The sequence below is a fragment of the Dendrobium catenatum genome, unplaced genomic scaffold (assembly GCF_001605985.2).
Source record: "Dendrobium catenatum unplaced genomic scaffold, ASM160598v2 fragScaff_scaffold_390, whole genome shotgun sequence".
NCBI lineage: Eukaryota > Viridiplantae > Streptophyta > Magnoliopsida > Asparagales > Orchidaceae > Dendrobium > Dendrobium catenatum.
Genome location: NW_021318852.1, coordinates 7,557,194 through 7,570,257, shown reverse-complemented (window position 1 = coordinate 7,570,257; position 13,064 = coordinate 7,557,194). Strand labels below are relative to the sequence as shown.

The following is a 13,064-nucleotide window of genomic DNA, read 5'->3' as shown; positions in this document are numbered from 1 at the left end:
ACTTATGAAAGTACAGGTGGAGATTGCATGATTGATATGTACAGCTGGTATATTGTAATTATAATTATAATGCACTCGGCCATATAAATTGATTGGCCTATCATGTGATATTGTGATGTGATTGAGATGGCATTTCTTTATGAAAAATTGAAGGATTCAAAAGGTCATTTAAGATGGGGTTCTCTCTTCTACAATGAGTGAAATAAGTGACTTATGATATAGATACATAACGTGGGCTTTGGATTTTTTTTATATATGATTATGTTGGTGTATAACCTAGGTAGATGTTATTTGGATTAGATAGATCCGATTAATTCAGATTAGTGTACATATAATTATCATTGTAGTTACACAACGGAAATATGTTGAATTGTAAATTTGTAGAAGTCATCCCAACTAATCATTATAGTATCAAAATTTTCAGGGTTGGTTAAGCAAAGGGTGATCACATCCATTATCCCAAGCATCTAATATGTTTGAACTTTTTTCTCCATTTAAGCAAGTTCAATGAATCAATCGACATTACCATTGTTTGTCAAAGTCTCAAAGATGGCAATTGTGATCTGACGTAGGAACATCTTTAGTTATATAGTCCTTAGGATTACTTTTATCTTAGTTTGTTATAGGTTTGTTACCACTAGTTTCTAGAATACTCCTTTTACCCTATAAATATACAAGCTATTGTAAGAGAGGGGATCATTGAATGATATATTACACTCTTTGAAGCTTTCAGATCTCTTCTTCTTCTTCTTCTCTGGATTGGGAAAACCAAATCCTTCTTGCAGGTCGAGTCTTCCGACGATCCACTACATCAGTTTGGTATCAGAGCCCAGAGCTTGCGAAGATCGATGGACTGCAGAAGAAGGTCGGCTGTCAACGGCGATCGAAGTCGAAGAATAAGGACGGTGGTCGACGACGATCGACACCGACGAAGGAGAGCTATCGACGATGAACGAAGCAGCATAGCCTTCTATCATGATCGAATAGACGAAAACCTTCGGAAAATAAGGAGAATGTGAATGTCGTCGGCAACCATACCGAGGTATTCGTCTTCACCGTCCCTCTTCTCCTCTGCTTCCCGCAAAGGGTTCCAAAATCAACCGATTGTGGTTGACGATTACCCTCCGCTCGAACTCCCTCTCCGATGGCGCGATCCGCAGCCGGAGTATCCGCCGCTCGAGCTTCCTCTCCGATGGCGCGACCCCCCTCCGCTTCAATGCCAGATCCGTGATCCCCCTCGATTCCAACACTCGAATCGAGCTCCTCCACCTCCCGCAGCCAACCAGCAACCCATCATCCATTCTTCACTTAAACGCTCCCAGATCCGAGCAAGCCCGACCCTAATTCCGCCTCCAGATTCGCATGTCGTTTCTTCGTCGCTCCTATGCTCTACTAGCACGCCCGGACTATTGGCCCCGTGTTCGAGTGCAACACCACTTCCAACCTCCGCTCTCATATCTACGACCCGAGGAGAACCACAGCTCGACGACGATTTCATCGTCGCTTCATCTCACGACAAGAACAACAATTCTGATTCTCGCCAATGTGATTCCGATCCCAATACCAGTCCGCTCCAGTTCCCATTGCCACTCTGCTCCGACGATCCCAAGCCCAAAACCCAAGCTGAACTGAACAACCAAGAAGAACAGAGCCGAGGTGGAGATGAGATCGAGGTTTCGCCTAAGCTTAGCTGCTCCCTGGAGGACATGGCCCTGTCTACTCAGAACAACGGAGGAGCAATAGAGCTTTCCAAAGACAAAAGCAACAGCTACAACGGTATGTCCTCTTCGACAGCATCCAACATGCACGAGAAAATGGTCGATGCAGGGTCGGCTGTGATCTCAACGGTGAAACCTGACAGTATAAAGGAGGTTGTGCAGAAACTTGATAAAGTTCCAGCTGAGGTTAGTGCTTTTCTTCATTTAGAAAACACAAAGCAAGAGCAGCAGCGTGAGTTGTACAAAACACGTGAAACAGGATCCTTGCCTAGAAATGATCTCATAGGTAGAGGCAAGGATAAGGAATTTGTTATGCAGTGGCTGAGGGAGCCATCAAATGAGCATCTGGGAACTGATTTGTACAGAAACATTTCTCTTCTATCTATAGTGGGGCATGGTGGTACGGGAAAGAAAACTCTCTTGCAACAAGTCTACAAATATGAAATGACAGAGGAATTTGATCTTAAAATGAGCATGAAGGATGCACGTCAGACGTTTGATGGAATGCCTGATAAAACTGTTGTTGATAAGCTACTAGAAAGGCTTAAAATTGTGGCTGATGATGATTTTCTGAGCATGGAGGCACATATCTCACTTGTAGTTGCAGGGATTGCAGGTGCAGTTGTTGCCGCACTTGCAGCCTTAGTTATCTGCTCCGATCCCCACCGCCTCAAAGTGTCCTTTCTGAGGAACAACTCCCATGACAATGATCTGGCAACTGGTGAAGCTTTTCTCTCCAAAGACAGAGTACATCTTGCATCTCGAACAGCCTTACATGTGACGCTATGGAGTACCTTTGCAAGCAAACGGTCTCTGGTTGCCCTTGGAGAAATAATCTGGTGCGTGGTTGCTCAATGAATTGGAAAACTAGCTACTCAAATGACGTTAAATGTTTTCCACTATGCTGGTGTTAGTGCCAAGAATGTTACTATGGGTGCACCGAGGTTGAGAGAAAACAATATGTTGGCTAAGATGGCTCTTGGAGGTATTTCGGAGATTAACGAAGTTTTTATTAAATCTGAAAAGATAAACAAATTTGATGAGGCTGAATGTTTCAAACCTGATGATGTTGAGTGGATGCTTGACACAAAAGGTGTTAATATGTTGGTTGTCCTGTGTTATGAAAATGTTGATGCATCTAGGACAACAAGTAATCGTTTGATTGGAGTTATTGAAGTTCTTTGGATAGAGGTTGTCCATCGTACTTTTCTGGATGAGCTGCGTGTGGTTATATCCTCTAATGGATCATATGTTAACTATCAGCATTTGGCTATTCTTTGTCACCTTTTCAAGATGGCAAGAAATGAGAAAAAATTTAACACTGTATTATTCAGGAGGGGTAGTTTATTAAAAGCAATTACAAAAATTATTGGGAACAAAAATTTCGACCCAGGAGGATTGCTATCTCTCTCCTGACAACGTGCCTCGACGGAGTCAAGGCCTTTTGACGCAAGGGGAGAATGATGTAGGAACATCTTTAGTTATATAGTCCTTAGGATTACTTTATCTTAGTTTGTTATAGATTTGTTACCACTAGTTTCTAGAATACTCTTTTTACCCTATAAATATACAAGCTATTGAAAGAGAGGGGATCATTGAATGATATATTACACTCTTTGAAGCTTTTAGAGCTCTTCTTCTTCTTCTTCCCTGGATTGGAAAAACCAAATCCTTCTTGCAGGTCGAGTCTTCCGACGATCCACTACATCATGAACTCTATGTGGAAGTGTGCTAATGTTGTTCATAGGATTTAAAGACTTACATCTCTATGAAGAATAAAGTGAATAGTGTGGCTCGAACTAGTTAGCTAGATCACACAATCCCATATATATAAATAATAAAAATTCTACCAACACAAAAAAACTATCTTCTTTACCATAATTATAACATCTACTAATATGATCACCCAATGAAATTTAGTGATTGATTTTTTTGGTATTTAAGAGATCATAATTAACCCACAAATGCCTAATTAACCCTTAATTAACTCAATCTTAAGCACTTAGCAGAATCAACTCTCACGGATGGACAAACAAATGATTTTCACAACAGGCATGTCAAATCTCAATTTCGGAAATAATTTAGCCTACAAAAGTTGAGATCAAACTCTGATCAATGAAAGCCCAAACTAAATTTCAATTCCTAGTCAGTACCACACAAGACACTAGAGAAAAAAAAATCTTCTATGGGAAAATTGCTCGCTTGGCCAAATATATTCTTTCTCCCAAAATCAAACATAAATGCTAGGAAAAGAGTTCCACAGAAAGAAAATGAAACAAGCCAGTTAAAGAAGCTTCAATTCATAGCTTCTCTTGATAGAAGTCACCCTTCTTCCATTGCTTAAAAACCAGAACCATTATTTGAAGGCCCTCAGAAGTTACGAATCAAGCAACAGAAAATAAGAACAAGAAGCAATAACCAACAAACGATAAGTCATAAACTTAAGACATGATAGATTCAGCTATTCATCCATCAAGTGCATATTCATAAGAGAACAGTCACCCTTCTTCCACACATGCAATAATTTCAACAAAATAAGATTTATGTTAATAGAACTAACATCCAACAATTGTAAACACAATTAAATACCACAAGAAAAGAATAAAAAAGAAACATTTTTTGCTTAAAATGACAAAAAAATTGAAGAGAAACGATAAACATTTGCATAAAATTGGTAACTTACAACAAGCCTCAGAAGCAGCAGGAGCAGTCAAAAGGACAAAGAGGCGTGTTACCGGCATCTGGATTCCCAATACCAAGCTCCTCTGTGGAGTAGATAGCAAACCCATCCGCAGTCTTCCTCCGCTTAGAGCGATTCTCTGAACTCTCATCCACAGGAAATCCGTTCTTTTTCTTCTCCTTCTCGTCCTTCACCACTTGCTTCTTATTAACCTTCTTTTGCTCTTTTCCAGTTCCCACCCTCGCTTTTGCTGAACTTTGCCCCGCAACTCCGGGGGATTCCTTCCTCTTTTTCTTGTTAGCCCTAAAAATTTCCTCAATCTCCCGCCCCATTTTGTTCTTTTCACGCATTGACCGATCATCTTCGTTACTCTTCTTCTTCTTCGTTTCTTTATTCTTCTTATCGAGTGAAAGCGGCGGCCTTTTGTCGGTCGTAGCCATGCTGCCTCTTGCTGTCTCCACAAAGTCACGGCGGTGCCCTCGGGCAGGTATAACTCGAGCTGTTTAACCAGAAGTCCTCATATATGTACACCGATAGAACAATATTATAGTGTTATGTGCTTCAACTCTTAAAATTCATCAAAATTTTCACAAAAAGTTCCAAACATTATGAAAATTTATGAACAACATAATCTCTATGGGCTGCGCTTATCACAAAAATTTTAGCTATATTTTCATTATCTAAAATTTTTTTAACATTCAAAAAAAAATTTCCAATGGTTTTTTTTAGAAATTCTAGTAAATGTCAAATGTTCAAAGCAGGATTTAAGCAGCCAGTAGATCTCAGGGCGAAATAAATCCTCCGTTTCCCTCTTTTTTTTCCGTAAATCCAGACTTTACCAAATCCTGGAGTTCGGCGGATTTACGGGATTTGGCTGATGAAGCGAGCGAAAGGGAGAGCCATAGTTACCTTCACAGCGAGCGAGCTCCCGTCGCTACGTTCGGTCCAACAGGAAGAACGGCGAGCTTTCTCGACTTCTGGTTCGATAGGAAGGAACGCCGTCGAAGGATGCGCAGAAGGCTTAGCCACTCATTCAAAACCCTACCTCACGAAAGTCCAACAGGAGAATGCATAACAGAAGAAAGAGGAGCGAATCGTCTCTAATTAATTAGAATTTAATTTAAGTAATTTAATTAAAATAAATTAAAAATTAATTAGATAATTAATAATAATTCAAATAATTAATTAGATAATTAATATTCACAACTATTCAAAATAAAAATAGTATTTATATAATTAGTTAAAGTTATTAATATCTATAATAGTAAATAGTTAGTAAAGCCAGTTAATATTTCTAAGTTATATTACTAGTCATGTTAGATAATTAATATTCTAAATAATAATTATTTTATTGTTGCGTTCATAGGAGATATCGGAGTTTTAACGTGGAAATCCTGAAAATGAGGAAAACCCACGGGCCCAACCAATTTGAATGAATCCATTATTGTTTGCAGCCGATTACAAATGATGCTCTTCATTGGAGGGAAGGCATTAGCTTTGATATAGCAAATATACATCATATAGAATGCATTACATGGTAGAAATTTGAAGAATCATTATTAATATGTTCGTTTAGTCCGCAGGACCATAGTCGGCAGGCGACAGAGGTCATAAGGACTATAGTCTACATGAGACAAGGGTCAAAAAGACTGTTGTTTAGCGGTGGAGGTCGGAAGGACCGTAGTAGGCGATTGGGTCAGAAGGATCGTAGTCAACATGAGACATGAGTCAGAATGACCATTGTCTGGTGATGCAGGTCGAAAGGACCGTATTAGGCGATAGAGGTCGGAAGGACCGTAGTCAATAGGAGACAGGGGTTAGAAAGATCATTGTCTAGTGGTGGAGGTCAGAAGGACCGTAGTAGATGACGGGATCGGAAGGACCATAGTCCGCAAGACATAAGGGTCAAAAAAACCGTTGCGGAAGGCGGTCTTTATATTATGATTCTAATTATATTATTTATTAATGGTAATTTTAAAAAATAAGTAACTTGTATTTTAAATATAAATTAAATTTGAGTTTTTAATAAACTAAATGCTTGAATCATGAATTACATTACCAAATAGTTTCTCATGATTTAGCAAGATTTAACACTTTATGTTGTCAAATAATTTTCAGATTTTAATTTCATGATTTAATAAATCCGGCTTGTTGCCAAACAGCCCTTACAAGTTAAAAAAATTACGGCATGCTCTTCTTGTAGAAGTCTACCACCACAAAATTTTCAAGCCAAAATAAAAATCTACTTTTCTTTTATTTTTTAGCTTCTAAAAAAATTTAAAATTCTTTTTAAAAAATTATAAAAATTGGTGAGCACTCTTCTAACATATATACATACCTCAAATCCTCAAATAAAACCCAAAGTTCAAAATAAAAGATGCCAAAATATGATTTTTTTTTTCAATAAAAATACTTTAATTTAACCTAAAAATATGAAAATAGAATAATTCAATTATGTGCGTCAATATTCCTTAGTCACTAAATAATATAAATATCATATGCATTTGATTTTTCCCCTATAAGTTCACCTTAAAAATCAATCTATGTGAATGAGGCTCAACTACGATCCGGAGACCAATCAGGATGTATTATGTCATCTGTTACACAGCGGTACACAGTGATGATACATAGTGTAGTGGTGATGTGACACGTCCTGATTGACCTCTGGACAGCGGCCGGTGACCGCACGTAATAATTTCGCCAAAATTTGAGCCATGCACAGAACTTTTGGGGCTAGCATGCACATGAAAGTATTATAATTAATACTACATGGGATCACAAAAGAATATTCAGGGGTGGAAATGTAAAGTGATTGGCCATCATCCATAAACTTAAGCATTGCTTTGCCATTTGTGAATGATTCTCAACTGCGATCTTTTTAGTTCAAATTACCAAACAGAAAAGAGCATGAAATAAATTATAAACAATTAGAACTTTTATACGTTTGTATTATCAATAATTTTAATTAAATTTTAATCATTGATCAAATTTTTTTTATAGAGCCTGAAAAATGTTCAAAAAGAGCTTGGGGAGGGCCTTAGAAAGGATAGATAATAAGTAAATATCATGAGAATATACGACCCCGTCATGTCAATAAGAAAGTTAATTAAGATTTCGTTTGGGACGACTTTCTTACTGCTTCTTAAAGCTATTTTCTAGTTAAAAAAAGTTATTTTATATATACTGAAAAATATTAAGAAAGCCGTCGCAAACGAAACCTAAAAATTACTTAGCTAAACTAGTCTCTGCAACTCATCATAAAGATTAAAAGAAGAGTCCAAAAGACATGTAGCCATTCAAAGCCACTTTAGGTAAAGCTCTAAAAGCCAAACACAGTAATACCACATACAAATACTAAGTCATTACGCAATTTCACATTTCAGATCTGACAGAAATTTAAAACAGAAGAAGACATTTTCAAAAGGAAACCAATAATGATCACACCCAATATCTATATATGATAGGATCTCAAAAGATTAATACAATACTCCAAGAGTATTAATTAGTATGACAAGAGTAATATAAGTACCAAGCAGTAACATCTTGATCAAATTAATCAACTTGACCATCTTAACAATCCAGGTTAGTCTCCTCAGCTCTCCCTGCAACCATATCTAGTAGCCTCAGCGATTTCATGGGGTCGAAACATCGACGAATTTCTCGACTGCGGGCGATTTCTTCGCATCTTGATCCAGCACAGTTGGGAGCTTCTGAGAAGATTGGGTTACGTGATCCTCAGCCTTGCCCCATATGAGAAAATATAAGCCAATTACTATTATGGTAGCACCAATCATCCTTCCTACTGTGATCACTTCAGCAAGTATAATGGAGCCCAAAATAGCCACAATTATCATGCAAAGAGGCTGGAAAGCAGTGACAAATACTGGTCCTCTCTCCTTCATTACCATCCCTTGGATGTAGTAAGTAACACCAGAACAAACTATGCCCTGAATTAAGACCATTAATAAGCATATTTGAAGCTATGAATATATTCAAAAACAAGTAAATGTACTGTAAGTTGAACAAATTGAGATCAAAGGTGAAGAAATGGTTAAAATCATAAGAGAAATTTACCGAGTAAAGAGCAGCAAAGAGCCTTGTATCCCAGCCAATTAACCAGGGCTTCAATCCCCTCTCCATAACAAGAGCAACAGAAGCACTCTCCACCATTCCCATGGAGCAGATTAGAGTGGCAAGTGAGAGCTCAGCTGGGTAAGTTTTCAGGGTGTTGGCCTTGAAAAATAGTAATTGATAACTGTTAGGGACATTTTGTTTAATTTTATTTGAGTTTAGTTCAATTTGTTATTTATGATAAGCCAAATCAAATTGAATCCACCTAGTTTTTTTAGACAAAATTTTGACCTTATAGCAACTCTTGAAGAATGTAGAAGAATGAAAATGTGTTTATCTTAATTAATTTAAATTTAATTAATAATTGATTAAGTTTATCTAAAAAGCCCAATTAAAAGTAATTTCAATTCAAATCCATTATGATTTTACTCAATTTTACATATTTGAATTCTATTTTCTCATGTAATTAACAAAAACTTCTCATCAAACAAACATAACATATAAAAATATACTACATATAAAAATAAACTTAATTTTACTAAATTTCTCTTCAACCAAACAGTTGAGTGAGAACCAATTTCAAACCAATTCCATAATGATTTCCATTTTCATTCTTTTTCATTTCATATCTTTTAATTTCTGCAAATCAAACAGAAACTAAAAGCTTTAAACTAATGCATGCCAATTCAATTCCATTATGATTTCTCATGCTTTTTTTTTATTAAAGCTTAGCTACACAGTTAGCTTTTAACAAAGTGTGCTCAATTTGAATAAAAAAGTGCTCCAAAAGCAACTTTCAGCCTTAAACAACCAAAAAACAATATATATAACTCAAAATATCTCAAATTAGTAATTTCAGATTGAAATCAATCAATATAACTAATTAAAAATTAGAGCTGCAATCAACTAAGGCTTCGTTTGAGATAGTTTTCTTACTGCTTCTTAAAACAACTTTCTAATATAAAAATTTTAAATTTTAAACTAAAAAGTTATTTTAAGAAGCAATAAAAAATCGACCCAACCGAAACCTAAATGAACAAACATAATGCTTTGCGCCATAGAAGAAAGAAAATATCAGAACATTCAACTAGAATTAGTAATCACCTGGAGAATGAAGAAAGCAGACCAACAGGTACAGCCTACTATCAACATAAATGTGCCCATAATCCAATGCCTCTCATTTTGGATTCCAGCATCAGTAACTTCCTGTTGAGGTCTTCCTTTTGTCCATGGAAGATCCACAACAGCTCCCTTATACATTATCATCAAAACTGCTCCAGCTACTGTCACCAGAGTTCCAATAATCTTTGCCTGGCTGCGCTTGCTCTTTATTTTTACCTTCTCAATTCTACATAATTCCATTATAAGTATGATGGTATCAGTACTAATTTTAAGAGGTTTTAACAATTATTTTCTTGACTAAAATTTTTATTAGAAAAAGTGTCGAATTGTATAGTTTTTCTGTTGTTAATTATTTACTCAATGTAGAAAAGTGTGGTAATTAAGATAATTTTTTAATAGATCAAAGCTCTCTTGCAAGGAATAATGACAAGTAAGAAAATAGATAAAAGAAGAATTTTCATGGAAGGCGGAGCTAGTAAAATTCACCCGATGATGAAGGCCATTAGGAAGGTAATGGCTGGAAGAATATTGACGAGTGCTGCAGTAAAGCTTGCTGATGTAAAGACAGTCCCCACGTAGTAGAGATTCTGATCAAGTACTGGCCTGGAATATTAGGAGAATAAAGCTCAGATTAGCTGTTAATTAGCCATAATTATTATCTTTTAGGTGCAATCGAGTAGATAATTATTCCATTATGGGGCTGAAAAGAGAAGAGATGAGAGCATTACTCCAAGAGTGCCATAGCCAATATCTTCATGAAAATTCTAGGTGTCATCTTTGGCCTCCCTTTCCTTTAAAAAAAAAAGAAAAGAGGGTAAAGAAAAGAAAGGTGAATGAAATAAAAAAAATATATATAAAGAGATGATTGTATTAGGGCAATAAGTGAAGCCACATGAAAACGAAATAAAAACTAACTTCCAATCACTATAAAAAAATATAAGATTTCCGTAGTAGTTATTAGCACCCGTTTTTAAACCGTTGTTATAGATTGATATAGACAGCAGTTTTCACCACTGCTAAAGCTTTTCCAACGAACACAAATATAGCGGATGAGCAACGGTTTCTAAAACTGCTGTAAATAAATTAGTATGTGTTTAAACTAATGAAATAGATTATACAAACTGCTGTGAAAGTCTAATTTATTATTAATGAATCACATCAATAGCATTTTATCATTGTCTTAAAATTTTATATTGTATGATATATTGACCCTCTTATATCCTTATTGAAGTTGCTCAACTATTCAGAGGTGTTAAAAAGGGTTGGTGGGTCGAATTTAGGTACTACCTAAAATTGATCTGACCTGAATCCAATCAATCCAAACTCGACCCATCAAATAAATGGGTTGAAAAGATCAACCTGAATCTACATATTTATTAAATGGGTCAAGTCCATTTTTTTTTATTGGATTATTTATTGACACTTTTACTTAAGGTGCGACATGCATGCCCTTGTCATACATCAAGAAACCTATTCCTTGTGATTTGTCATCCACTGCATGGATGCATGCATGCATGCATGGTCAAAGCAAATTGCCGACTTCTTAGGCGCCCATGCCACATAAAGTAGGTGTGGGTCCTGTTCATTATATCATTGGCAAAAAAATAAACAAATATGAGGACTAAGGTTTCCTTTAATAATACTTTTCATAGTAGTTTTTTCTTTAATTTTTTTTATTTTTGTCAATTTATAAATTTATAAATTTATATTAATCAAAATTAATATTTTGCATGTATTTGCAAATCAATTTATTCATCAAAACAAAATTAATTTGGGTTACTTGAATACAGTTAAACATAAATATTGATTCTAAATTTAAAAAACAAATTTTTAATTAAATAATTATGCTAAAGATGAAAGCTAGCTAGGAATCAAATTGTCCTATAAATCTTTAAAAGCAAGGTGCTCTCCACCATCACAGGTGCTCCATGGTCTGGATACGAATATGCTTCTTTTAATTCGTTAAGATTACAAAATATAAGAGCTAGCTATAACTATTCAGATAAATTTAAACTATAATTAAATACATTTAATACTATGATTAAGGCTTTGTTTGTGCTGACTTAAACAGTAAAAAATCCGTTTTAAACGAAGCCTAAATATTAAATATTGTGATGATATATATGAGAAAGGAATGAACCTCTCAAACCAAATTGCGAAAGGTGCAATGGCTGCAGCTGCAACAGCATTCCGATAGACGACAAGCACATAATGATTGATGCCTTTCTTCAAGGAAACAATCGATATTACGTACATACCAGCATAGCCAAATTGTAAGAACAACATAAAGATATATGGCTTCAGCCTATTCATTGCTACCATAATGCCCATTTTTCTCTATCTCTCTCTAGCAAGCTAAAGCCAAAATCTCTTCTTTCTCTTATGCCCTCCCACACAGCCACACGCTCAATACTCTTGGAGAAGAATACAAGCTCAGTGCACTCCTTATATAGCGCTAAAAAGAGAAAGAAGCACACTTTTGACCGAATAGTGATAGGTGTTCAAAATAACAAGGTCTCTATATTGTGAAGTAGAAGAAGCAATAATACCACACACTATGGCCATGGCTTTAGACAGGATTTTCTAGAAGAGAATGGTAAAGCTAGCTAAGAAGAGGAGATATAGGTAGAGGGTTTATTTATTTCTAAAAGAGAATGGTAGAGAAATTAAAGATGAGCTCAAAATATATACTCTTATTAGGAGAGAACATCTTATGTATTTTTCCTATCTTGCAAGAAAGATCTTCATGTTTTGTAAGGCAAAAAAATAAGCTTTTGTAAGGATAAATTAAGGAGGAGTATTTATTAGTTGAGTTAAACTCGTTTAATTCTTACTAAGATTGAACTTGATGAGCTCATTTAGTGAGCTCAAATTTAGCTTGTTTAAAAATTGTCAGATTTGAGCTCAATTCGATCAGTCAAGTTCATTTGGAAAGTTTGAACTTTGAGTTGAGATACAATTAAAATATTTTGTAGATATTTGTTATATTATTTTAAAATTAATTTTTGAATATGTTTTAATTTAAAAGAGCTGCTTGACAAGCTAATGAATTGAGCCAAGCTGAGCTCCAATATAGGCTTGAGCTCAAATTCATGGCTCAATATGCTCCTCTCATGAGCTCATTAATGAGTTGAGTTCGAATCTCGTGAGCTCATTAATTAGTTGAGTTCAAACCCTAATGGCTCCTTGTGAGTCTATGCCACCATTATCTCCCTCTCATTTCTCCATTATGCCACCTTCATCATAAATGAATAGGTGATCACTTTCTCCAAACATTTTGGTTCTTCCAAACTTGTTATTTCTAATCACCTCACACATAAGGAATTACTTATATGACTTTTATAGAGAGATGCAAAATAATATTCTACAATTAAAAATTGAGTAAAGTCTCTTACTAATTTGAAGCTTTTGAACATTGATCATATTGAATTGAACTAATAAATATGTTCAATTTTTATTTTAAATTTAATGTT

General features: G+C 35.5%; 2 protein-coding genes across 3 annotated transcripts; both read right to left on the bottom strand.

The window, feature by feature from the left end:
• Nucleotides 1-4,239: 4,239 nt before the first annotated feature.
• On the bottom strand, nucleotides 4,240-5,477 carry LOC110106200 (uncharacterized protein C6G9.01c). Of its 2 annotated transcripts, none has more exons than XM_020835990.2 (2): nucleotides 5,308-5,477; nucleotides 4,240-4,914 (listed from the first exon to the last, which is right to left on the bottom strand). In XM_020835990.2, exon 2 carries the CDS (start codon nucleotides 4,836-4,838, stop codon nucleotides 4,410-4,412), a length of 429 nt encoding a protein of 142 aa, XP_020691649.1. In that variant the 5' UTR covers nucleotides 4,839-4,914; nucleotides 5,308-5,477; the 3' UTR covers nucleotides 4,240-4,409. The 2 variants fall into 2 exon arrangements, with proteins under 2 accessions (XP_020691649.1, XP_020691648.1); XM_020835989.2 differs by having other exon boundaries at nucleotides 4,240-4,897.
• A 2,260-nt stretch (nucleotides 5,478-7,737) lies between these two features.
• LOC110106201 (WAT1-related protein At4g08290) lies at nucleotides 7,738-12,016 on the bottom strand. Its single transcript, XM_020835991.2, has 6 exons — nucleotides 11,732-12,016; nucleotides 10,320-10,382; nucleotides 10,078-10,194; nucleotides 9,574-9,817; nucleotides 8,473-8,631; nucleotides 7,738-8,345 (listed from the first exon to the last, which is right to left on the bottom strand). Exons 1-6 carry the CDS (start codon nucleotides 11,920-11,922, stop codon nucleotides 8,031-8,033), a joined length of 1,089 nt encoding a protein of 362 aa, XP_020691650.1. The 5' UTR covers nucleotides 11,923-12,016; the 3' UTR covers nucleotides 7,738-8,030.
• Between the last annotated feature and the right edge of the window lie 1,048 nt (nucleotides 12,017-13,064).